This window comes from Neolamprologus brichardi, chromosome 5 (genome assembly GCF_056152115.1).
Source record: "Neolamprologus brichardi isolate AB-2024 chromosome 5, ASM5615211v1, whole genome shotgun sequence".
Lineage (NCBI taxonomy): Eukaryota > Metazoa > Chordata > Actinopteri > Cichliformes > Cichlidae > Neolamprologus > Neolamprologus brichardi.
This window is the reverse complement of record NC_142108.1, coordinates 28,554,240-28,580,571: the sequence shown is the minus strand read 5'-3', so window position 1 is coordinate 28,580,571 and position 26,332 is coordinate 28,554,240. Positions and strand designations below refer to the sequence as shown.

General features: G+C 39.9%; 2 protein-coding genes across 3 annotated transcripts in view; one reads left to right on the top strand and one right to left on the bottom strand.

Annotated features, from left to right (window-relative positions):
* The window catches only part of ppp4r1l (protein phosphatase 4, regulatory subunit 1-like), an 18,202-nt gene extending 5,359 nt beyond the window's left edge, over positions 1–12,843 (bottom strand). The window contains exons 1-14 of one of the 2 annotated variants that reach the window (XM_006782790.3): positions 12,413–12,843; positions 9,566–9,610; positions 9,167–9,296; positions 7,711–7,817; positions 7,463–7,605; positions 7,202–7,348; positions 6,294–6,401; positions 5,724–5,789; positions 5,318–5,476; positions 4,724–4,848; positions 2,488–2,993; positions 2,093–2,403; positions 997–1,083; positions 675–860 (exon numbers count right to left, since the gene is read on the bottom strand). In XM_006782790.3, the coding sequence (XP_006782853.2) occupies positions 675–860; positions 997–1,083; positions 2,093–2,403; positions 2,488–2,993; positions 4,724–4,848; positions 5,318–5,476; positions 5,724–5,789; positions 6,294–6,401; positions 7,202–7,348; positions 7,463–7,605; positions 7,711–7,817; positions 9,167–9,296; positions 9,566–9,610; positions 12,413–12,419 (2,127 nt within the window). In that variant the 5' untranslated portion in view covers positions 12,420–12,843. Of the gene's footprint in view, positions 1–674; positions 861–996; positions 1,084–2,092; positions 2,404–2,487; positions 2,994–4,723; positions 4,849–5,317; positions 5,477–5,723; positions 5,790–6,293; positions 6,402–7,201; positions 7,349–7,462; positions 7,606–7,710; positions 7,818–9,166; positions 9,297–9,565; positions 9,845–12,412 lie in introns of those variants that run through there. The other variant, XM_087840984.1, reaches the window with a different exon arrangement.
* Positions 12,529–26,332, top strand: rab22a (RAB22A, member RAS oncogene family). The gene is made up of 7 exons (XM_087840985.1): positions 12,529–13,023; positions 14,614–14,693; positions 15,845–15,926; positions 19,398–19,469; positions 20,655–20,761; positions 21,259–21,368; positions 23,564–26,332. The coding sequence occupies exons 1-7, from the start codon at positions 12,988–12,990 to the stop codon at positions 23,659–23,661; spliced, it is 585 nt and encodes a 194-aa protein (XP_087697111.1). The 5' UTR covers positions 12,529–12,987; the 3' UTR covers positions 23,662–26,332.

Here is a 26,332-nt window from a genome sequence, read left to right as displayed (position 1 = left end):
GAACAGAAAGCGGCTTTTAAAACATCCTTTTAGCTTCTTTTTCCACATCAAAAAACACAATCAAATTACTAAGAAAAACTTAAACCGCTGAAAAGCATCAACCTTACATTAATGCTTATAGAGACATTCAGTGCTGTGAGAAATAAAGGGTAACAGTGTGAGTGCTGTCACAATCACTGCTCTTTGAAGTACACCAACACTGTTGCGTTAAGGTCTCATTTAAATGTCATTCAGAAACTGACACTCATAAGAGGAACATGTTGAAATCTTAAACCACCAGATCAACACTGTGGTCGAAAAAAAACAAAAAAACCCACGTGTGACACATCCTGAATTTACTTTAGTAGTCTTGAAATGCTTAAGAGTCATCCATCAAAATAAAGTTTAGTCATTGTTTGTGTTCTTGCCTTCTCTTCCTAATAAGAAGCATATAAAAATTCAACACTGCAAGGAGTCAGCTTCCAGTTAGCTGACCACTGACACGGCACAGTAGCTCTCAACGTCTGGCAGAAATCCCAGAGCTCCAAAATCTAAACAACATATTCTTTGTCAGTTAGTGACAGCTTAGTGTGGCAGCTTAGATTTCTCATGCGGTGTTGTTTGTCCTATTAGAGTCAAACAGCAAATCTAATCCCAAAATACCCCTGTGCCCCCTTTCATGTTTGCATTACTACCTGCACATCAGTAGCGAGCGTTTCATATGTATCTTTGAGGCAGTGCCAGTTCTGGCGACCCAGAGTAAGCGCCACCCCCGGCAGGCTGAAGGCACAGTGTTTGGCGATCTCCGTGTCCACCGTCTGGGCGCGGGCCGGGTCCGTCATAGAGAGGTACTGATCCAGCAGCTGCTGCGGGATCACATTCTGGAAACGAAGATTAATGCATTTGCACTCAGAACAGCAGGCAAGAATAGCGACGAATCCATGTCTGTGCTAATCAATACCAACTCTTAGATGGCGATCAATATTTCTAGGTTGGAAAATATCATTGCTGACTCACCTGGACCTTAGGCTTATCCTCAGATAATGGACTGTGAGGAGAGTCATCCTTTCCCTCCTCTTCCATACTCTCAATTAGTTCAGACTCCTGAGGAAATGACAAATTCACACAGATACTGTTAATGATCACAGACGTGCACCAAGTACTGGAGAAAAGCAATTCATACCAGGTCGAAATCAGTTACAGCTGTTTGTAAAAACAGTTACAATGTAGCTCTGGAGCCTTTGATATCAGACGCAACCATGCTGGACTTGAGACACTTGATTACGTAAGTAAAAAACACTTTCTAGTTTAAACTGAGCCTTTCACAATGTTAATGTATTAAAGCCTTTCTAACTGCCCAGTGCAATCTCTTCCCCTGAGCTGCAAACCTATGACAATGCAAATAACTTGAGCGGTCAGATCCAGCAGACCTCCTAGAGCAACACTGATCATAATTTTATAACAACAACACTAGCACAGCGATATAAAATTATGCAGTGCCGCTTTGCTTTGAGCTACAGCAACCTTAACCTGACTTGCAACTCCAAGCTGGGGTTAAGCAGCACAAGAAACTGGCTGTTCAGTTTGTGTCCTTTCCTAAAAGCTTCACATCTTTACATCCTTCTAATTTTTTTCTTTCTCTCTCCTCCCATCCACCCCCCAGCTAGTCGTGGCAGGCAACCACCCTTCCTGAGCCTGGCTCTGCTGGAGGCTTTTTCCTCCTCGCTGCCACCAGACAGCGAGGAGGAAAAAGCCTCCAGCAACCAAAAGCTTGCTCACAAGGGAATGAATCACTGAGTGTTGGGTTTCTTTCTATAATTTTTATGGAATTATAAGCTAAAATGTAAAGTAATGGGAAAAATGCTGACTTGATTTGGCATTTCATTTCTTTATCAAATCCTGCAGAACAAACATTAACTTCACGAATGAAAATACACAGAAATGCATGTTCTGATCATCAGTGATGCCACAAGACAGAACAGACGTTCTAGCTCACACCTAGTATTAGTTTAGCTGCAATAATACAGTATGCATTACAGCAGTGTGAAAATACTGTCAACTACTTGCATCAAGAAAAATCCAGTCACATTAGTTGACAGTCACTGGCTCGTACCAGAACGGGGGAGTTGGGAGGAGACTGCTCCTGGTTCTCCAGTGGCTCCGTCTGCGTTTCCTCGTCTCCTTGCTCCTGGATGGGGCACGACTCTGAGGATGCGGGAGTTTTTGACATTTGCTCTTCGTCTGTGGATTGCACCTCTATCTCTGACTGAACCTCCAAACTTTCACTCTCTGCAGAAGGGCTGTCTGCGCCGTTTTCAGTCTGAAGCTCTGGCTGAAGCTCTGGCTGGGGTTCAGTCGGGCTGTCGTCTGTCGGACTGTCGAGCTGGGCTGCCTTTAGAGCTGCCGACAACACTTGAACTTGAGCTGGAGGCAAATTACATGCAAAGCTGAATCTACATGCCAGTTCAGTACAAAAAGACAAATGATATTCTACCTGCGTGTCCTTACCTTGTACATCGGGGTCATCCATGTGTGGCTGCAAACAGTCCAAAACCTTCTGGATCTGGTCGCTGGTAGCTTGTTTGCCATGGTTAGACTTGGAATCATTACAATTCTCTGTAGGTTCCTCTTCTTCTCTCTTTTCCTCCTTCACCTCTTCCATTTTTTGACAACTTAGCATCTCCAGTTCCCCGCTGATGTCAGGTAAAGGAGACCTCCAATAGTGAAAAGAATTAAAGTTCTCGTCTGTCTGTTCCGCCTCTTTCGTGTTCTTAGCGTTGTTTGTAGCTGTCGGGCTATCACTGCTGTTTGTGTGGGTGAAACCGCCATGCACCTCTTCAGGGACTAAGGTGTGGCTGTTATCAAAATTGTGCAATTCCTCGCTGTCAGCTGTTGACACATGTTCTGGTGACGGCGTGGCGCGCCCGTCCTGGTTTGGAGGCGTGTGGGTGATGGTTCTTTCTGTGTGGCAGCTGCTAATGTCAGAGCAGTTCAGGGAGTTTAGGGAACAGTCGCTGAAATGAGGAAGAGAAAAAGAAAAATTGTAGATAACTTTGAGTAGATGCATCCATTCAAAGCCAGCAGTTAAATGTTTCCAATTGCCTTTTACCTCAGACAGATTTTTTTAAGTTGTAAACAGCAGCACACTTAAAAGCTTAATGCAGACGTTCCCAAAGTGTGGGGCCCGCCCCCTAGGGGGGGCTCAGAGCTATTGCAGGGGGGGCGCGGCATGAAAAGGAGAAAAAAAAAACAAACAAAAAACAACAAAGCTTGGACACTGCTAGCACGGGGCGCCCACACAAACGCAAAGCAGGAGATGAAGCATCGCTGAATGTTTCCAAACCAACTTCATTCTAAGCCAAAGACTAGAAAATATGGTGAAGCATATCTTCCCTTTGGTTTCCCCTGCACAAGTGCCGAGGTAGGTCTCCCTGCAGGATTGGTTTTCCCTTCGTTGGGAGCAGCGCTGGGCTGTTTAAATCACGGACAAACAGTATCCCACATTCTTGATTTGCAGTTCACAAACACTTGTTGTAATGACTAACTACTCCTGACATTTTGGAGATGTTCTTTATACAGTAAAGTTACAGCGGGATACAAATAACGTCAGGCTGATCCTGCCACAATTTGTTCCCCCGGTTCAAATCAGGGACAGCAGCATCCAACAGTTGTTTATGTTTTTGAACCCATTTGCAGAGGGATTTTTTGAAAAATGTATTGATAGCAATGTTGAATATTATTACACAGGAAAAAAAACAACTACATGTAAAATAATTACACCGTGACGCCTCTGCCTTTGTAAATGGAGGGACAGTAACTGCGTGTGTAAATGTAAGCATGTAAAACCTGAAGATAGTCAGATTAACAGTATTTTGTCTCTATCTGCTATTCTGCAATTCATCTCATGTAAACAATAAGGTGCACACAGCGTGACGTGAAAAAAGGCACATACCTTTGATGTTGCATGAGGAACTCTGTATTCCTCGTCCACATGTAAACGCAAAAAAGGAGTTTTAAAAAATCTCCGTTCTCGGTGATTCGAAACGCCGTTTACGTGTGGACGAAACAGCTGCGTTTTCAAAAATACCCATGTAGGTGTGGACGTAGCATAAAAGAGTTAGTAGTTTATTTCCTTACTACCTGTAATTTATTGCAGATTACTTGTATTTGCTTAATTGTTTAAGGTGTGAAATAAACCGCAATGGAGCAAAATATGGGTGTGTGGTTGGAGGATGTGTTCGTGCGTGTGCGTGCGTGTGCGTGCGTGCGTGCGCGCCCGCGCGAGGGGGGGGGTGTGAACATTTTTCTTGTAAAACAAGGGGGGCCCAGCAAAAAAAGTTTGGGAACCACTGGCTTAATGGAAGATTGAAGAAAAAATCTCTTCCATTTATTTGACATTTTTTCCCCTCCACATAAAAACTGATAAAAAACAAAAAAAAAACAAAAACAAAAACCTGAACCATTCAGGTCCCACCCAGTGAATTCAAACCATGATTCACTTAACTGATGATGCAACAGTCAGAAGCGTCTGTGCCAAGACCAAACTCAAACCTCCTGCATGTTGATATAATCACAGCCTGAACTACATTTCACAGCTTACTTAATGGCCTAAACATCCACACCTAAGAAGACACGACTCAAGACATACGCATTTTGTCTTAAACTATGTGGACATGACAAAAGAAGGACATTTCTGAGTCTCTTAATGCTTCTTGTTATAGCAGTGATAAACAGGTGATCTTACCTGTCAGATGTACATCTGGGGACCTCTAGTAGTGCACCATCCTCTCTGAAGTGAAGGCCTGTGCTGGATGGGTTAGCAAAGGTGGAGATGAAGCGCCCCAGAGACTGGAAAGCCGCCTGTCGTACCTGAAAGTGGAGTATATAGAAATTAGTCTTGCTCACTGTGCCAATCATTCAAATTTTATCAGTCTTAGAAACGATGAGGCAAGAAATACCCTCAAATACCCACAAACTGCAAGCTCAGACACAAAAAGACACACACACACACCTAAAGCTTGTGGATCTGGTTAGATGATGATCCTGTGCTGCTACACAGAAGAAAATGTGTATTCTGCTCTTAACTTTAGACATATCAAAAGGACAACACTCTGATTTCAAGTCCCAGTTTGAAAGTCTGACAAGTTGCAAGCATACCACATCAAAACACAGGGAAGATGGATGTAAGATAGCTCCTAGCAACAACTGCCCTAATTTCATCACACCACTCAGGACGTTACACTTGATTGTTATTGTAATTTTAACAAAATCCCTTTTTCCCCCTTCTTCCATTTCCAAGTTATTTTCCTCTCTGTCCTCATGTGTTTGTGTGTCTTACCCAGCGGGACTGGTCACTGATGAGGCTGATGAACAGGGGAGACAATTTGGAGCGCCGCACCTCTGGAGAGGTGGAATTTGAGACCATCATGAAGCACTCGGCACAGGCTTTCCTGATGCCCCAAAGGCTGTCTGAGCACAGGTCGAAGAACTTGGGCATCTATGTCAAAATAAAGTCTCATCAGTACAGCCTGAAACCTTAAACCATGAAGAAACTACTGACGTGCAAACGTTACATAACACCATTCTGATTACACAACAGTTTAACACAGCATAAGGCACTTTATGCAAACTCATAAGGCACATCTAAAGAAAAGCTTCAAGGACACAGTACTAAACTTTTATCTTGCATAATAGCATAAAATTACACACTGAATCTGTGAGAAAAACAGTATTGGGCATCTTACCAGCAGTTTTTCTGTGGCCTCCTGGCCTACAATTGAACAAAATTCTCCAAAATTGGCTGCACACACCTGTAATACAAAAATGATACCAATGTCTCTGTGATAAGAGTAAAACTGTAAAAGAAATGTTCCTGTATGAATAAGAAGGTACCAAGAAACAGCATCTTAAAAAGAGTTGAGTCCCAATATCACAAATAGGAACCTGTACTATTTGTATGATTCATTCAGAGTGCAGCCTTGAGGCAGATTGCTTTATAAAATGCTTTTTATACAAGTTTCTATAACAAGCTATCTGCCAAGTTAAACTACCTTTACAGCTCCTAAATCATGTTCCCCAACTGGCACCAGTTACGCCAGCCAATTAAAATTCCACACTGAAAACACAACAGCGCAGTGTAAGCTAAGTTACCGCACATAAACAAATTAAAGTTAGCTCAACGAGTGATTGGATTTACACTAATGGAACAGCAGTACCACAATTTAATTTTTACTGTCAAAGTTGTGACATCAGTCTAAACATCTGCTTTAAGTCATCTCGGAGTTTTAAAGATACCTTCGGGTTGAGCTTGTTACCTTGCGCACTTGGAAGAGTCTGGCATCACTGCACAGTTCACAGAAACGTGGCAGCAACAGGTGCTCCACTGTGTCTTTGCTCAACATGGTGACAACTTTACACATGATCTGTACAGAGAAGAACAAGAACAGAGTTTAGTGCCATCACAAGCTCCGAGTGTGTCTCGGTTTACTCAGCAATGGTTCATTTTTATTAACCTTGAACCACGAAATTAACAGAAAACCTCACAGAGAAATAAGATGTGCACTGAGGTTGAAAAGGAACAAAAAAATAAATAAAAATTGGGGTGTTAAGAGTAAATAGTAAAGGAAGGGGTCTGTGTTTATATGATAAAAGGTTTCAGGAGGATGAATCTGGTTTAAAATAAAAATACTGATTTAAGTAAATTAGTGAATCGCTTATGTGCTAAAAGTGCCACTAATAAAAAAATCCACTTAACTTTGGTACCTTTAGATTAAATTATGCTGTACAATGATATTGCTGTCCTTATTTACTAATTTTAAACTGTTTAGAAAATTGTCCCAGAACGTAATAAAAAGGCACCACTGAAGGTTTCTACCTGGGCAGAACTTCACAGGTTTAACTGCTAAGTCACACCTACACCTGTAGCCTAAATCCAGTTTAGTGTTTTTATTCTGCCGTACTACATCAAGCCCAATCTCCAGCTACAATACTAAAACATTCCTCTGGTGTGCTCCACATATCACAATTTTTATATTTTACTATTCTTGATCATAACCACACAAAACAGGATTTAACTTGAATTTGATTTAAACAGAGGTTATTTTACATAAAAGTTTACGTAGTTTAACTCCCCGCTTTTCTCCTGGTGATCCACGCCCTGCAGTTTGAGAACCACTACAACATTTCTTTAAACATTTTGCTTAAAAATGCAGTGTTGTCTTACAGCCACTGCCTCAATTTTGTAGTCATCGTCACTGCTCGGTTCTGTGAGGTCGAGTAGAACTGGACAAACTTTGGTCTCCATGTCAGCTTTAGAGATGAGGCCTTGCTCCAGCAGGACGAGCAGTGCTGCCTGACTCGTCTTCCGCACCTTAAAAATACGAGGGTCAGAGGTTAAAAACAAAACAAGGCAAACGAACAATACCAATTTATATGAATTTCTGCAATTACCTTGTTTTTGTTTTCTTTAGGTCTATAGACTTACCTGGTTATTCGGATCAGTGAGATACCGGACAACAATTGGTACCAAGTATCTCGAGAAAGCAGCAGGGAAGTTGGGCCGACTCTCATGCAAAAACATGGCGATGTTAGGAATCTGCTCCATCAGCTCAGCTCGGACTGTGGGCTCTTAGTTACACAAATTGCAATATTTCATTAATGCACCACATTAAAAAATAAAATAGAATAAACTGCAACCACAGCTACATACTGTGAAAACGAAAATACAGCTACCTCCATCTTCCGACATTCTCGCAACGGTCTCCATGACACTGATAAAGTCATTTTCATTGTCACTGAACTCTCGAAGCACATCAAGCAGGCCACGAGCCACGATTTGCCTAGAAAGCAATGGGAGCTTCAAGTTAGTGGACTGCCTGCCAATACCTACAAGTTTCAAAAGCACAAAGCGTGACACACCGCACTGACAGAGCTGTTGAATGCATTACACACACGTGAGTTAGGAAATGACAGCAGAGCTTTAACTCTGCAGAGCTGAGCATGAAAAGCATAAAGACTGGAATGTAAGGCGTTCGTGTAGAGACACGAGCAGCTTTTGAGGTTGGAGACACCTCTGATTATTCTACTTTGTTTTTTTTACCCACCCGACCTGTGTCAGATTAAATACCTCACCTTTATACACTGATAACAGAAAAACAGACCTTAAACTAAATATCCTTTAAACGTATAACAGAGAGGGATTACAATAATCACTCTAAAGCCAGACAGCCAACCTCCACACAGGGCTCTATGTTAAGTCTTTAGGTCTTCCTTCACAGTACGGGGTTAAAAAAACAAAAACAAAAAAACAAAACAAAACATAACAACAGGCTTAGAGATGACTTATGAATGAAGGCCAGAAAACAAAAGGCTATCTCAGTGCAAACTTATGTTGCCACAAGTCTTTTAAGAAACTATTTCCCAACTGAGAAAAGTTGATGAAACGTTTGTCTCAATATCTGGCTACATTTCCTCAAAGATTTTTATACAAGAAGTGACTTTTAACAGATGTTTCCTTGCTCCCCTCCATTGATTTGAACATGTTTCCTTGATGATAAGACCTTCACAATTTGTTGTAATGCTATTGGCACACATTCTTATCATGCCGACATGTCTACAGTTTTGCTGCTAAGTTTGGATGACCAGGCACCTGTTCACATTGGCCATCAAAACCGAACAAAGTCAATTCATCCTTCTTTAAGTTAGGAAAAAACAAGAAATTTTACTTTATATCAAATACGGGAAATAAGATACTTTTGTCATTTTGATACAACTACCACACACAAGCTTTAAGTGAGAAAATTTACATGGGCTTCTTGTGGATGGAAGGACAGCTCAGAAGAGAAAACATACATTACTGTGAAGATAGCTTTGGACAGACATTTTGGAAACAGTAGCTAAACTGAAGCATTTTACTATACATACAATTACTTCCAAAGTTCCTTATAGCAGCCACTGGTTTAAAATAATTTCAGTGAGCTTCAAATACCAAAGACAGCTCTAGTAGCTGTAGAATATTGTAGTAAAGTGAGATCTGAGTTGTGGTCAAAGCCAGCAGGTCAGTTTTCAGTCATAAAATATTTATTGCTCAGTGTTTACATTGCAGAATATGGTGTGGCAACTTATCCACAAATTTTCTTTGCTTTTGCAGACTAATGCATGAGCAGCTTGACCACGGGCCTTTGCTTACCTGTTGAAGACATTCTCGCTGAAAGCATATTTCTCTAGCCTCCCGAGAGGAGTAAGGTTATCTTGTCCTGCATCCAGGAAGGCTGTGATGCGGATACCGTCGCACTCTGTACCATAGTCATCAAATCCAACTGTGGGAACAAAATAAAGATGATTTTAGATATACATACTGGATGACTATTCAAACGCCTTCAAATACTAAGGGCCTAAATGATGGCCAACGGGTAAAACAGTAGTGAGAGTGCCAGGCTAAAGGTACTGAGTCAACTAGCTTTAAATATATAGATCTTTTTAAAAGTATTTCCATCTAGGACCCTGCTGAACAAAGCTCCTGTTATAGGGAATTAAATAATTCTACAATAGTACGCTATTTTTAGTGCAGTGTTATTGGCATACTTACAATCATCCAGATCATCATGGCCATCTTCAAAGTATAAAGATAGACCTGCAATAACAACGCAGTTAGTGAGGTAGGGATCCATGGCGGAAGATCTCTTATTGACACCCTGGTCTGAATGGCACATTTAGAGTAAGTCAATTACTAAGAGGGGGCAAAGTCTCCTAGCAATAAATCACAGTAGTCTCCCTAATGTCATCACTTGGTGAAAGCGAAACTTGATGCATTCAAGTGATATTGTCAGTACTATGGCCTGGAGGAGAAGCAAATCCAATCAATACTTATCACAGTGATTAGCGAAGGGAGCTGAGATCTGACTCCAGTTAAAAACAGGTACCAAACTGTACAATTCATCAGAATAGCATCCATTCATCAGTGTTGGCAAAAACAATTACCACAAGCTGGCAATTGGGGCTTTCACACATTTTAATTTTGTGCAAGCCTTTTTTTAAAAAAAACAAACTTTATTCTACACCATGGTCAAGCAGATACAGAGGTAATAATAAAAAAGCTGGTTTAACAGTGAAAACTTGTCTAGGCCTACTTTTTTCTCCTAACAAATGAAATTGAACAGAATCAATTAAAGAAACAAACTGATTGATATCCACCCCCACTTTTCTTGATCAAGAATAATTTAGAATTTCATTTTTTGCTTCATTGCACAGTTTTCTTTAGTTAATAAGCTGCAATGGTCAAGTGCACATCCATAAAAGCACAGATGAAAAATGCAGGTTATTATCATAATGTGAGATCATTCAATTGTCAGTTTGGTGCCATTTAAACTGCACTCTATTAAATGCTAATGCTTTATTTTTTCTGACAATCCTCGCTGATGAAAATGGATTTAACAATCATCTATTACAATGCATATAGCATAACATGAAGGCCTTCATCCTCCAAACTGCACAGACAGTTTGATCATCTTAAACTGAACATTAAATCCTTAATTATGACAAAATGTATAAGGTTGTATCGGACTGCATTCTTTTTAGCTTGGTGTACCTAATACAATAAATCCAACCCTCATTGTGCATTCAATTGCAGCCAACCACAGCACTGAACACACTTTGTTTGTTTCATGTTGCAAAAAGACATAACACGGTCACGATTAATGATTGCAGAATTACTTGATGGAAAATTCAATTTCCAGGTTAAACTTTACCCTATCACTCCATTCGAGCTGATATTTTAGTTATTTGTTTTTATTTTTTCCACTGGCTCAATATCAGAGGTTTCAAGCAACTCATATTGAATAATGCCAAACATCTTGAATATGGCCAGATCGGCATGTCACCCGTCTCATATGCGTAATACTGGTCTGCACTTGTATTGTCTGATATGTGCCGATATAAAAACACGGCTCAATAATTCAGAATTGCTGTCATAACAGTTTCTCCAGCACAGCAGCTACGCTGTTGGCTCAGCTCAGCGCTTTCCCCATCACATGCAGCAGAGTCAAAAGACGTAGTCATGATAAACTGCCAAGTAGTTTGCAAAATGCAATGTAAAAACTGTATTTTTGATATATATATATATATATTTTTTTTTTCTCATCATGGGTTGCCACAGCACGCCATATGTCTTCATCTCACACTATCTCTAACCAGCCTCCTTTCACATCAACCATACATGTCCTCCTTCACTACATCCATGTAGCTTGTCTGTGGTCTTCTTCCCCCCTGCCTCGCAGATCCATCTTTAACTTCGTTTATCTAGCATATTCACCATCCCCTCCTCTGCATGTCCAAACCATTAGAGTCTTGCCTCAATGCCTCTCCAAACTGCAAGACTTGAGCTGATCAATTCAATTCAGTTCAATTTATATATTCGTTCCTTAACATATATAAATATCTTCGAATCTACCATATATATGAACTATGAACAGGTAATTATCAGATTTATTTATTTTTTGATAAAAGTCGAATTCTATTTTGGTTGGGATTTATTCGTTTAATAGTAGTAAGTACCAAGTCCATAAAATAATCCAGATGCCTTAAAATCATATTTACAGCCCTACGCTAAATGCATTTAAAGTTCTTTTCCCCCCTATTTACAAATTAGCACATTTTCAAAAACAAATGTGTGAGTAATCACGTTATCTAGCACAAGAAGACCTCTCACTGTTTATTTTCAATACCACCCAGCCCTCGATATAGGACAATAGCAGATGGGGGGTTGTAGTCAACGGAAGAGACCAGAAATAAGTCCCATGAGGAGAAGCCAGTGTTTACAGCTGGGCAAGCAAGGGAATGTGCGCTAAATACAATACAGTTCCTACATCGAAATCACACATTAAACGAGGCGTTTCATGAGTAGAATAATCAACGGCATAATATATATAACAACACCCCAAAAAACCACGCTGGCACAGAACAACATCGCGCCTTTGTTGTGATGTAAAGCAGGATTTGGTCAGCTTATGGCTGATCATGACTTTAGCAACTTGGCTAACGTTGGCTAGGTCAACTCGCTCGCGTTTGCTATGATAACAGATCGATAATAAACACGGGTCATAGTATTCTCCCACCGAGGTCTGAAGAGACTAAAAACGTAATCTACATGTACTGAGCAAATATATGATTCAGTGTAGTCCCAAAGTCACCCATTTCGATAGCCCATAGCCAAGGGGCTTTCGTTAGCTTAGCCTGCTAGATGCTGCTAAGTTTGCTAACATGGCTTGTCCAGCCCTTTCGCTTGACTTCTCTCCCACTTCGTCCGGCAGTACTACACAGGAAGTGGAGCAGAAGCCGTAATTTAACTACTACAAACCTCAACTGCCCGAAAACGCTTTACAAATGCCAGCACAGCGCCAAAATATTTAAGAAAACTCGGGTTAAAAAGTGCCATTACCTGCCATCTTGAGCGTCGGCTCGGCTCTGCGGGCTGCCGTCCCGTGTGGGCTGTCACCGCCGCACAGCTGTCACTCAAACACTGAGGCAAACTACTTCCTGAAAGTACTTCCTGATGCTGCTTTTCACTGGTTAATTACGTATTAAACAACTATATCGAAAATCGTTACTCATCTCGGGCAAAAACTCGACATAAGTGAGATTAAAATAGCGCCTGTGGGGAGGGCTTTGTGTATCTCCAAAAGAAAAAAAAGGAGAAAGGAAGGGAAAAAAAGCCGAAGCAGTCACGTGATCGCATGCCGTAGTTCAAGATGGAGACTCGGCGATGTGGTGGAGGTAGCTGTTTACAATAATCACAACATGGCAAATACGACGACCTGCAGGACGTTTTAACGTTTACAGCGACAGTTGTTACCCAACCTAAGATGTGCGTATGCCAGCTTCAGAACACGATGTTGTAAAGTTGTTTGTAAACAAAGACCACCTGAAGAATATTCAAGATTAAAAAAAAGGCAAGCAGAGGACAAAACAGCCAATGATCTTCATCGCAAATTCGATGTGAGAGAGGAGATCGATATGGCTCTGAGAGAGTTAAAAGTCTGCCTCTTGGGGGTGAGTAAGCATCGATATTTTTCAATCTGATTGTACATATGCACACTTTAACTGGAGCATTAATGGAGCTCTCCTGCTCTACTTCCACATAACACATACCTATACTTCTCTAATGGACCGTGGTGAAAATTTCTGATATAGTGAGTGGCAATACAACCTCAAAATAAATAAATAGATCTGCGCCAGTGACAACACTCGTGCTTATCTACATTGAATTACACTCAGTAGCTGCACAAGACATCAATCACTTTATCAACGTCCCATTCAAATTGTATTATCCACTGCTGGAGGAACATCCTCACATCTTCTCTTCTCTGTCATCCACTTACAGGATTACATCAGCGTTGACAATATTAGTCAAGCTATTAGTGTCACTATTACTCAAATTAGAAAATAGTCAGCCTGCTGCTATTTTAAGAATAGATCAGGTAAATCTCAATCATTAGTGTCAATGTAAATGTAATATATTTAAGTTCTGATCTCTTTTGGACAAAAACAAGACATTTGGCATTGTCACACTGCCCTCTAAGAAACTATGCGTACATTCATACTCTAAAGTTGTGATAACCTGCAATATCTCACTATTAACCCCTACAGTGGCTCTATTTTGATAGCAGGAAGACTTTGCTGGTTTGTATTTAGCGACGTCCTTTGCGTGGTGTGGTCACCTCTACCCTGTCACTGACGGTAATTTCTAACAGGAAACGTCATCCACAGGCCATGAGGGCTCTCTGAATGGAATGACCAGCATGGAAACAATGTCTGTTATGACACTGACAGTCATCTTTCAAATCACATTATGTGCTGACTTGTCAGACAGGCCTTCCACCACCATCACTGAACAGCTTACATAAAAGTGGCTTGGCCACCTTTAGTAGAGTTTCCGTGACTCAAATCTATGGTGCGGTGAAGCTGCACTGCTGGTTTATTCGGCGGCTTACCAAAACATTTTATGTTGATTTTTTTTGTCTCTTCATTTCAACACACATCTGTAGCTGTGTTAGACAGCATTACTAGTCATTCATGCAGTATTTATTTACAAATCAGGCTCATTAACTTAATGCATCTTTTAATTGGAAAAAAAGACACACAACAAAACAGGATGATTAGCCAATTATTTTCTGTAGATCTACTAATAAGATTAAGATAGCATAGAGACAATAAGCCAGTTCATTAACTAGCAGACTGGAAAAGAATTGTGACAACCCTGATTATGCATCATTTGGTCATCTTTAAGATAATTAAATTAGTTAAAACAAGATATGTTACTGAATAAATGGTTAACTGATGGACCACACAAACAAAACATCCATGTCTAGACTGCTACAGCAGCAGCATAAACCACCATTGTCTGTGGGCGTATCTCGTGATAACGCTCAGGTCAGACTTGTCCTCTTCTTTTTCTCCTAATGTAAACAATGTAAACCCTTTTCCCTCTTCCATAAGTAATTTACAGATTTATACCAGCAGTGCCAGGAAGGAAGAGGATCCCATAAAAATGTTTTAATGTCCAGGCATATTGCCAAAGATTGTTCTCATATTCTTCAAGTACCATGTTTAGTAAACATGATCTTTATTTTGTCTGTACAGGATACTGGAGTTGGAAAGTCGAGTATTGTTTGGAGATTTGTGGAGGACAGCTTTGACCCAAACATTAATCCAACTATTGGGTATGTTTTGCTGCCTTCCACTTCCACAGAAGTTTTATTTTTTCCATCTCCCTCATTTGTTGTAGTTTTACATGTCGTTATGATGCCCATTAGAGTTATCAGTTAACCACTGGCAAAGAAATGGGCATGAAAATCACTTCTTAAATAACTTGTTTGCTCCAGATTTTAAAATATCTGGACTTTCTTGTGTTCTTTGTCTGTGGCTAAATTAAGTACCTTTGGTGTCAAAGACTTTTTCATCCAACAAATTTTTGAACGTATTATGAACAATATTTGTTTTCTGACATTTTCGAACAAGGTTTACAACTGAACTGTGTAGTTTTGACATTTAGCCTTTCATAGGGGGCGATCGTGGCTCAAGAGTTGTCAGTTTGTCTTGTAACTGGAAGGTTGCCGGTTCGAGCCCCGGCTTGGACAGTCTCGGTCGTTGTGTCCTTGGGCAAGACACTTCACCTGTTGCCTACTGGTGGTGGCCAGAGGTGCCCGGTGGCGCCAGTGTCTGGCAGCCTCGCCTCTGTCAGTGCGCCCCAGGGCTGCTGTAGCTACAATGTAGCTGCCATCACCAATGTGTGAATGTGTGTGTAAATGGGTGGATAACTGAACGTGTAAAGTGCTTTGGGGTCCTTGGGGACTATGTAAAGCGCTATACAAATACAGGCCATTTACCATTTCATAGGATGAGTAAATGAGTTTTTCTATGTTATAACATTGTACAAAATAAAATCAATTTTTTCTTGCTTGAGTTCAAGTAACATAAACATCTTTAAAACTCAAGTTTGATATGTGGTGGCAGGAATTTTTAGTATTTTTTTTTTAAATGTTTTTGTCAGCATACTTTTTAACAGGAGAAGAAATAATAAATACTAGATACAAACAGCTGCTCCACACTTATTTTTGGCACTTTGAAATATCTGATGATTATTGGCAAATGGGTTGTTATTGAAATTTGTTCTTGAAATCTCCAGTTTTGTAATTGAGACCAAATGTTAGTTTTGCTGTCAGACTTAAAGAATCCAGTACTGAACTGGCTCAGATTGATGTGATGTAAATCAGCTTTTTATTGCTAGAATACAGTTTAATGTTAAACAGAAGAAAAAAAATCTGCAAGTGTTTATTTTAAATCTGCAGTGTGTCATGTTTCTCTTCACCAGGGCATCCTTCATGACCAAAACAGTGCAATACCAAAATGAGCTGCACAAATTCCTGATCTGGGACACGGCAGGACAGGAGCGGGTTAGTATTATGTGCTGAGGTATTAACCGTAACGGCTTCAGTGAATAGTTTTTACATTACCATCAACCTGTTTGTAGTATTGAACAGTCTACTTATTCCCACCGTGTTCTTTGAAAGGATGTGAAAGAATTGCCCACACGTACGTGCATCATTCCTTAAACCAACCATAAGAAAACTGAATACTGTAGTTAGTCATAACTTCTGATAGGGGGCAATATTTACCTTACTATAGGTAGAGTTCTTCTTTTAGCACTCTTGTTCTAAGATTTCCTTTTCCAAATTTTAATTTAGTGAGTGAAGTCACATAAAAAAGATGAATTTTTTTCCTTTTGTCGCCTTTGATCTCTCTCCCTTGCTCCTCTCTCCTTCTCGTAATTGTGTTAGTTTTTTTAGAGACAAACAAAAAAGGGAACCAGTGCCATTGTTTTGTTATTTTATGTTTTCGCACTTCTCCAAAGTGTTGTTTGTCAGCAGTTTATATGCTCTTCTTATCTGATCTGCTCTGTTGTGTTTGTAAATATACATTATGAAATATTTTGCCACCCATGCAACAGTCAGAACTCGAATCACACTTTGCAAATGATATGCGATATAGGAGAGAAGCTGTATTTTGGTGTTTTCATTTAAGCCGGTGAAATCGACACCAGGCACTTGTAGCGTAAGGAACTGCTTTCGCTTGACTCACGCTATAGCCGACCTTTCTCTGCATTAGATATCCACGCCACTTCCTTTTTTATGCTCGCGGCCTTCTCCTTTTCTCATGCGTAAGACTTTCTATTGTAATGTAGTACCCCTAGTGCTGCATTCTCTGGAGAGGTGAGATAAGATGCTGCTTGTGTTTTATTCCCCCTCCCACGGGAGGCCTTTGTTTCTTTGTCGACTTCAGGGACATTCAGGAAGCCAATTTAAAATCAGACAAGAGGATAAAACTCAAGCTTTCTGAGCTCACCGGCATGCGCTGCTGCTGTATCTTATCTTTGAGCCAGTGCCACTCTACGTCATCATGTCCTCTTTTTTTCTCCTTTGCTTTCATCTGTGCAACATTTTATTTCATTTTCTTCTGGGTTATTTTTTTTTACTCGCATTTTTGCTCACTTTTTCATGCCCATGTGGCCTCTCGGTTTTCCAAGTGGCTCACATCTGCAACTGAAAAAGTAGCAACATTCCTTTGGTAGGTTTTGCATGTGTCTGCGTTTTTGTTTTTTTTTTTCCCTACAAGACTGTTGTGGTATTTGGAGGCTTTTCATGGCTTGTTTTCTAACCTCCATGGAGCTTTGGCCTATTGAAATCTGTGGAGTTGAGAAAGAGGAACACAAAGCCAGCCAATGCATGTGAAAGGAGAGACTAGGGCAGAAAGGAAAGCTCAGTGATTTCCACAAGCAAAACCCATATCTCAAGACCCAGATGAGGCCTTACGAGCACATCTGAGCCTAGCTGTCAACAGCCCATCCAGGCCTCCCCCTGGAGGACCGCTCCTTCTTACAGAAAACAAGCAAAAGGGAGCATGCGTCCTAACGGAATAGGAGGGTGCCTTTCATTACACACCCAGCTTGTGGTTTCTGCAATTAATCAGTACTCACTGGGCATCACTGGGGCTGTTTTCTGCACTGCTGTGTGGCCAATCGTCTGGCCTCACTATGATTGCTCTTTGGGTTAAAACACAGATAGACCACACAGGACTGGCGGTGGTGCAGCACAGCACTGGCCAGTGAAACAGACAGCACTCTCCTCAGTGCCTCTGCCAAATATCCCAGGCTGGATTCCTGTTGGTGGACGGGGCCAGTAACAACTATAATTATGTGGAATGTGTGCTTTCCTGAGGTAACGATGTCACTCCAAGATGGATAGTTTATTCCATCGTATTGTAAAGGAAAATAGAATTGGCGGGAAGGCAGGGTCATTCCAAGTGAAGGTCTTTCTGAGACATGAGCTGTTTCTTTTAAAATAAATATCATTAGTTAATACATGACACATGGTTTTATTGGCCTGTCAAAAGCCTCAGTGCAGAATCTACTGCAAGAAGGCATGAAGAGATTCTCCCTTTGTGACTTTTCATATCTTTAAGTGTGCTTTTAGTTGTTTTTTTGCTCAAAAGCAGAACAAAACATGTTTAAACCCCTAATTATCTCCATTTCTTAACAGTTTTATATAATTATTAATAGTCTGTATGTGTTTCAGCAGGCAAAGCAGTTCAGCAATAAACATTTGGGCTCTAAGCTATGTACAGTAAAGTATACATTAACAAAACAGTAAAATACATACACTATGTGGCTCTTGTACTCAAGAATAAAGGTAATACTATGGTCTGAAGCTACACCATTAAATCATAGTTAGGAATTTCTGTTTGTTAGGCAAAAAAAAGGCAAAGAAAAGAAAGTGCCACCGTCTTTTTTTCTAGCCCAGAATCAACTGCAGCTGCAGGCAAAAGCTTGATCTTTGTCATTTCTAATATAGGAGAAGCTTGGGAAGTACTTTAAAATTGTAGCATAAATGTAGTTGCTTTGATTAGTGGAAATGAAGGTAAATCACTCACAAAATCTGCCGCCTGTTTGCAGATCTCAGTGCTCTCTCTTTTGACTGGTGTATCAGCTGCATTTAACCTCATTTGTTCCCTTCACATGTGGTTGAAGGTGTTTTTAAATATTATGACAGATCCCATTGTCGAAGTTAGTCCTTACTGTGCACAGAGAAGTATCTTACCAACAAAATACCAAATCCTGGCAAACCCCCAGCCTCCCAGGCAGCTATGGATTTAGAAATTTTTGCACATGCTGCTTTGATTACGCGGAGCTTTCTGACGTATTGGGCTAAGATCACATGTATAGTGTTCCATAAATATCCAAACTCTAACAGCTTTTGACACTTTCTTGCTCATCTTTCTCTTGATAGCTTTCACATGTGTGAGGCAGTGGTGGAAAGACTTGCCATGTGCTCATTTTGAATAAAGCCTCTTGGATTATAGGCTCAGAATCCCAGGCCCTTAGTTTGTAAAATAGTACATCTTCTGTCTCCTTTGCCTATTTTTATACTCTCTGCTGAGTTTGATACAGTTAGCATAATTGAGTTTAAAGAAAGACGTGGCGATGTAATCGTCATAGGTCTGTGCCTATATAATGGATTATCCTAAGCCTGTGAAAAACATTGTTGAATGTCTGTGTGGTGCAGCTATACTGAAATTGTATATTTGGATCTCTTTTCATATCCAAAATTTAAAAACTAGGAGGAAGTGAGAGTAAATGATCATCAGAGATGGGTTCGAATTGTCCATTGAATAGAGTCATTTTAATTTTTGTTTTTATGCTGTTTTTGTTTAATTTCACATAGTTTCAAAGCTAAAGTCAGACTCTCTGATGTCACAATAAAATCAAGTTTAATAGACGATTAAGGTTCTTGACAGACGTTCTTGACTGATATAGGATGTTAGTCATCGTTGGCTTGTTTTTTACTTGGCTGTTCTTTGTCTCCCGATAGTTTCGTGCTCTGGCGCCCATGTACTACAGAGGTTCAGCAGCGGCAATCATTGTATATGACATCACAAAAGAGGTGATTTTCACTTTTCCTCAGATACTAATCATCTCATGACTATTTCAGCAAATACAATGTCTTTGCCATTAATGACATACGTATCGAGAGGACTCTCATCGCGTGAATCATCTAGCTTCAGTTAGCTTACTGTGAAGATTAGAAACAGGACTGTCCAAAGAAAATCTCCTCCTACCACCACCTCTAGATTTCACTGGTAAACATGTCATCAATTGTTTGCTTCATATTGATAAAGAAATTCTAGCCAGGTGTTTTTCACCTTTTGAGAAAGCTAGGTTAACTCTTTAGCTTCATGCATCTGATAAGGATGCCTCCTGGAAACAAGTTTTGGACATGTCCAACTGGGAGAAGCAGATCATGCAGAAGAGTTTATATCTTCCGGCTGGCTTGGGAACACCTTGGCCTGCCACTCAGAAGAGCTAGAGGAGGTGGCCAGGGAGAACCAGGTCTGGGCATCTCTGCTTAGACTGTTGTCTCTGTAACCGTCCCCAATAAGCAGCAGAATATGGGTGGGTGGGTGGATGGATGCATGGACAGGCTTCCCCCCCCCCTTTCTAGTCCTTACGCTAAGGCAAGATAAGTTGTACTTTATTTATCCAGACTTGGGATATTCCTGTTACCACAGCTAAAATTGAGTTAAACACAACAAACCCATAACAAGTGGCTTAAATTAAAAAGATTGGCATATTAAATAAAATACAGTAAGACCAAAAATATGAAAAAAACCACCCAAACTAATCCATCGAGCCATCCATTGTCTTAACCCCTTATTTGATTCAGGGTCAGTGAGAGGGTGGAGTTGGGGAAGACGCAGGGTACACCTCGGAGAGGTCACCAGTCTATCATAGGCTTAACATAGCGTAACAGACAGCCATTTACACTCTCATTCACACCTACTGCCAATTTTGAATAACCGTTTAAGGCAGAGTACCCACAGAGAACCCACGTATGCATAGGGAGTACATGCAGAAGGGCCACAGACAGTCTGCCTGTGAGGTGACAGTGACTGCTCCACCATGCCGTCCCAAGTGAAAATAAATAAGTAATTTATCCATAACTGGTTTTGATGATCTCATTTAACTCTCTTGACTTCCAGCCTGTTCCTTAAATGTCCACAGTAGATACTGTGTGCTTGTCTCAGTATTGTTTTATTCAGTATCACACCTTACTTACCTGTGCCATCAGGACTCCTTCCAAACACTGAAGAACTGGGTGAAAGAGCTCCGCCAACATGGTCCTCCTAATATAGTTGTTGCAATCGCTGGGAACAAATGTGACCTGTCAGATGCCAGGTAAACCTCAGCTGTGCTGTGAACACTTCTCGTATTCACTGTGATTATGAGCCCTCATTTAACATCAGCGGAGAATTTTGTTTGGTAGAGTAGAAAGATATTGTGCGGAGGATGTATCGTGACCTTTTCTGTCTGAATAATATTTAATGTTTGCCTCAGAAATGCCATGAAGCCTGTTCTGTACTGTAGATATATGCATATGTGTATTAAAGTCTCATTTGTCTTGACCTTTTATCATTATAGGAATTTAAAATGTAGATTACTGGGTTCAACGTTCTAGTTATTTTTAGTGGATTTAATAAGCTCTAATGGTATTTATCCTTTCCTATGTTGTTGTTGTTGGGTTTTTTTTGGCTCAGACTTATCCATGAAATTGCAAAATCTTCCCCATAACGTCTGTAGAAAAACATTTGATGGTTATCAGGTCAGGCATGAAATCCGAGAAACTGTGTACAAATTGCAACATAATATTTCTGACACATCTCCCGCATCTCCAGGGAAGTGCCAGAGAAGGATGCCAAGGACTATGCCGACTCCATCCATGCCATCTTTGTAGAAACCAGCGCCAAGAATGCCATTAACATCAACGAGGTGTTTGTAGAGATAAGTGAGTGTGTTTCTTGTATATTTGGTAGCGCGGGCCCGAACAACCACAGGATCTTACGATGATAAATCAAGCAATGAATAGCATTTAAAAAATACTGTCTATTAGAGACATAATTTTGTAATGTTTTGTTGTTGTTTTATGTGTGGGAGTTGGAAGTAAAGCAGAATCCACTTAATCATAACACGTTGAGACTTAAAAAAATTGAGGAGACAAGTGTAGAGAGGAGCAGTTGATCCAGTTCTGCCAAAATAACACACAAACTAGAGTTTCACTGAACAAAAAAACAACGTACACTGTATATAATGTACATATTTCTCTAATAGTTTTCACCACAATCTTACTACGAATACTTTAGAGCCATGGGTAGTACTTTGTAAATACACTGTACACTCAAAATTAAAGTGATTATAGTTTGCCTGAAGAATTCTTATGAGCAGTTATACTACTTGCTAAATTAACAAGCTTACAACTCTACTGGATACTCGTGGTATGTTTAATGAAACTCTGGTCGGTCAAGATTAGTCAGTATAAAGTGAGAAATCTCAGAACATAAAGAAATTAAGGAGTATTTATTTGAAAAAACCCAATTAGTAACATGCAACATGAACACAACTACTCTGCAGTAGCTTTCGGCTTCTTTTTGAAAGATGCTTTAAAAGAAACCAATGTTTAGTCTAAACTCTACTTAAAGTTTTATATCAGGAGTTTCACATTTAATAATACACAGTGCAGTGTTTTGTACTGCTGTCACCATCTACAATGAATACTACCATATCTCGCAGTGCAGTCAAACTTGAGCTTCACTAAACAGGAGGTATACGCTGTAGATATGTCTCAGTTCCAAACTGCATACAAGATGGACCCAGACCGTTATTAAGGCTACTCCTATTAAAACCTATGCTAAACTAAAAATTTAACCATTAAATCTATTTTGGGGGTTTAGGAATGCAAGTAAATAACTGTAATTTGACAGCCTAATCAAAAGTACTTACGTGTTTTACTATTTTTCCTGCATTTTTGTTAACCAGAAAATTTAAACAGTCATGGATAACAAAAACTAAACTGTAGCATTAAAAAATATCAATTAATGAATTTGCACAAAATGGTGAATTAACCATTACAGAAATATAAAATATGATTTTGGGTAATTACCAGTACTGTTCATTTTTGGATGGTAGTTGAATATAGGGCTGTGCAATATGACCAAAATCTCATATCCCGATATAAGAATTCTATCATCGATAACGATATAAATCACAAAAATTTAACATTTTCTCTAAATTCTCTGAATCTCGGGCAGCTCGACTTGCGGGAAGTGTTTCCAGCTGTGCGTCATGTAGCTGGAGTCCAGTGTTTTAACCGATGCATGAAACGATACATTTTTAGACATAAGTTGTAACGGCCGCCGTTTTCTTTGTGAGTATTTATTACACGGCGTGCTGCGGGGAAAAGCCTGCTCTAACGTTTGATTCTAACGTTTGTTTTTTAGCACCTGGCGGCTCTTTTTTACTTCCCCTCCGTAAATAATCTGCTCTTTCACGTGATTCAGTTTATTTTGAAAAGTCTCAACAGGATCTTGAACTTTATTGTGAAAGGTTTCTGTGGAACATAAACAAGCGGACACGCGATGCTGTCACCGTTGTTGTTGCTAACCACAACGCATAAAAACAGGCGCTTGTCCGTCTGTAGTGTGGTTATATAAAATATAAGAGAAAGAGAGAACTTTAAGAAATTAATGTAGCCACTACAGTGATCATCAAAACGATGAAAAAATATTGCCGTAAACAGTTTATTTTGCAACACCACGAAACAAAGATAGCCTAAAATGAAACGATAGATGTCATCCGATATATATCGTTATATCGAACAGCCCTAGTTGAATACATTTGTTAAACACTAATTCATGAAAAGCTACCTTATTAGTCCAAGAAAAAGAAAACAAGTAGCTGGAAATGAACACAATAGGTTCCCTTAGTAGTGTCCAAAGTGTTCACTGTATATTCCTCTATGTAGAAGTGAATGAGTGCATTAACCTGGGACACAGCTACAGTTTTATTATAAATGCTGTGTGATGTTGCACTAAACAAATCTTTAAATTTGAAATAAATGAAATATTGTTTAAGAGTAAAAAATAAAAGTGAACAACCTGAAATAGAAAAAGGTAGGCTGACCTTTATGTGTGTGTCTTCTCTAAGGTAAGCGCATCCCTGTTGTAGATGAAGCTGGAGGATCTTCAGCAAGAGGTTTCAAATTGGGTCGTCAGGCCTCAGAGTCTCGCAGGACGTGCTGCTGATGACGCTGGTGACTGTCTTCCCTCCCCTCCAACGTGACCTGTGATACAAGCTTTGCCCATTTTCTTTTTTCTGGCCTGCTTCAGCTTAAAGCCACGGCAAACCCTCAAACACCCTGCACCACAGACACCCGAGTGGGCCAGTGACACTCAGAAAGTTGTAGCAAATATATTTTCACGGCAGTCAACAACAGCAAGTCATTGTGTTTTGTTTGAAAACTCCTAGCTGGAGAAAATCTGTTCTCAGGTTTACTGAGAATCAACAAACAGCGATGCCAGTGACATGCATACATGCAATTTTCTCTCTCTGGTGCATTATAACTCTAAATTCCTCAGCTTAACTGTACATCTACAGACTGATGGATGCATTCAGTCGTTATAATTGTACATTTGTACAGATCTACTATCTTTCAACCAAAAACATGAAATGAAGTGGTTAAATCTTGAAAACTTATTTTCATAGTACTTAAGTTATTGCCTTTCTTTTGGGAGATCTCTCTCCAAGCATTCTGAAAGAACCAAAAGTGTGAATTTAATATTTTATATAAGATTTTGAAGGAAAAAAAATGATGTTAGTCATCCTAATATAAAGCCTGGCTCTCCCTGTGATCCTTTCATCGCAGCGTCAGTCGTTTCCAGCCACAGTCCACTCCAAGAAGGATTGTGCACGCTTAATTTAAATTTTATTGTGTGATTGCTGCTTTAACCGAGGCAAAATACCAGTGGGATGTTTTGATGTAAACCACAATCACACAGTAAAAGAAGCAGAAATGAAAGATGTGTGGGAGCTTTCTTCCTTGACATTGGAGAAATAGTTCAGCTTTTTGGAAAATTGATATTGCTGTCATGTCTAAATGGTAAATATGTGGCTGGAGCCAGGAGAGAGTCAGGCTTGGTGTTTTTAACCGGCTGACTGCCAGTGGTTTATACGTGATGGACAGACTCCTGTTGTTTGTGTAGCACTCTGCCGGAAAACAAATAAGCATTTTTCCCTGAAAATGAGCTTTTCCTTTTATTGTCAGCTTTGATCTTTTTCTCTCTGTGGCCTAGAAAGATGTTTTCACTGCCACTTGTTCCCAAGAATGACAACAAATTTCACCGTCTGTGATTAGAGGAACCTCATTATCAGATCCTCCTTGTGATGGTGCTGTAATCAGGACAAAATATTCACTCTTGATTATTATATGATAAGAGTTCCAGCTGCTCACATCTGTTCCCCATTTCCCTTTATAATCACTGAAGAAGTCTTTACAGCATCCTGTGTATGAAGTGCTTCATAATGCCCAAGGTACAGAGTATCCTGCCAGTCCCCCCCTTTTTTTTTTCTTATCCTATTGTAACGTTTCACTGGCAAACACGCCTGTCTTTACTCTTTTGCTGCTACTTTACAACACTTTAACAAGGGAGGTTGATTTTTGTGAGGACTTGCCAAATTCTTTAATTGTCCCATAAACATTTTTCATCTTTCCTTTTTTGGTTTCTTTTTTTTTCTCACCACATAATCAGCCCCAGCTCACACATCCAATGTTGTTTTACTACTTGGCCTCTGATGAAAACAGCAAGAGCTGGAAACTAAACCTCGTCGAGAGGAAACTCATATTTTAGAGCTTAAATCTCCCGTTAGCAGAAGGTTATGGGTAGAGAATTAGACATGGCGCTGTGTCGACATGCTGACCCCTTAATGAACCTTGGCCTGTATTTTGTCCTGAATTACACACTGTGTGCTTTGTTCCAGAATCTCCTTTCTGATTTTCCTTTTCTTTCAGCTTTTCTGCCTTATTCTTCTAAACCCCAGGCTCTCGATGCACGGCTGAACTGAGATCTGGTATTGTATACCACGTATGTCCTTCGGATCCTGTTGGTTGTGGGGTCATATTGGGATCGGTTTAGATGCCGTAATTCCTACAGCAATCTTTATGTGGGTTATAGACTGTATGTGAAAGATGACATCATCCATTCATTTCTGGATTTCTCCATTTTAAATGCTCAACTTTTTCTGGCAGATCGTGGAGTGCTAAGTTAATGCTAACTTGGTTGACTGGCTCCATTGATAAAATACTTGAATTTTAATCACTAAAACTGACTCACAAAAGGTTTAGCCAGACTAAGCACAGCAGGGGCCTTATTATCTGTTTAATAATTCCAATAAAAGTTATTCTAAAAGACGTCAATACCGCAAACATAGTGGAGAGCTCCAATTTATTGACTCCCGTTAGCAGAGGTGAAACGTTTGCTTGTGTCGGCACATCTGGGACGCTTCAAACACCTAACTTTAACCAAATCAGAATGATTATAAGAGAAAAACACTCACCCTTCCAGTTGTTATGAAAGAGAAAGTTAGGTATATAGACCACACATATTTGTTGAACTTTTGATATGCTTGTGCCAAAAATGAAGGTAGACATTGACTCCTTTTTGGCCTGAAGCAGCCACTAAAGAAACTGCAGGAAGAGTTTTTGATTCATTGTCTTTAATGAAGCTTGTTATCCCACTGAAAAAAAAAACCCTTTTTTTTCCCCATAAGTGAATTTTTCGGGTTGTTGTCCCAAAAGTTTGAATCATAATTTCAAGTTATTTTCTCAGTTTCGAGTTATCTTCTCAGAGGTCTGAAATTTTGAGATAATAAGGTGAAATTTTAACTTGTGGGTAGTAATTTTTCTTTTTTTTTTTTGGG

Bases quoted from the DNA above. Each gene is read 5' to 3' on its own strand.
- rab22a (XM_087840985.1), top strand. From the start codon at position 12,988: ATGGCTCTGAGAGAGTTAAAAGTCTGCCTCTTGGGG. The intron at 15,927-19,397 runs GTTAGTATTATG...GTCTCCCGATAG, and splicing joins ACACGGCAGGACAGGAGCGG to TTTCGTGCTCTGGCGCCCAT. The intron at 20,762-21,258 runs GTAAACCTCAGC...CCGCATCTCCAG, and splicing joins TGTGACCTGTCAGATGCCAG to GGAAGTGCCAGAGAAGGATG.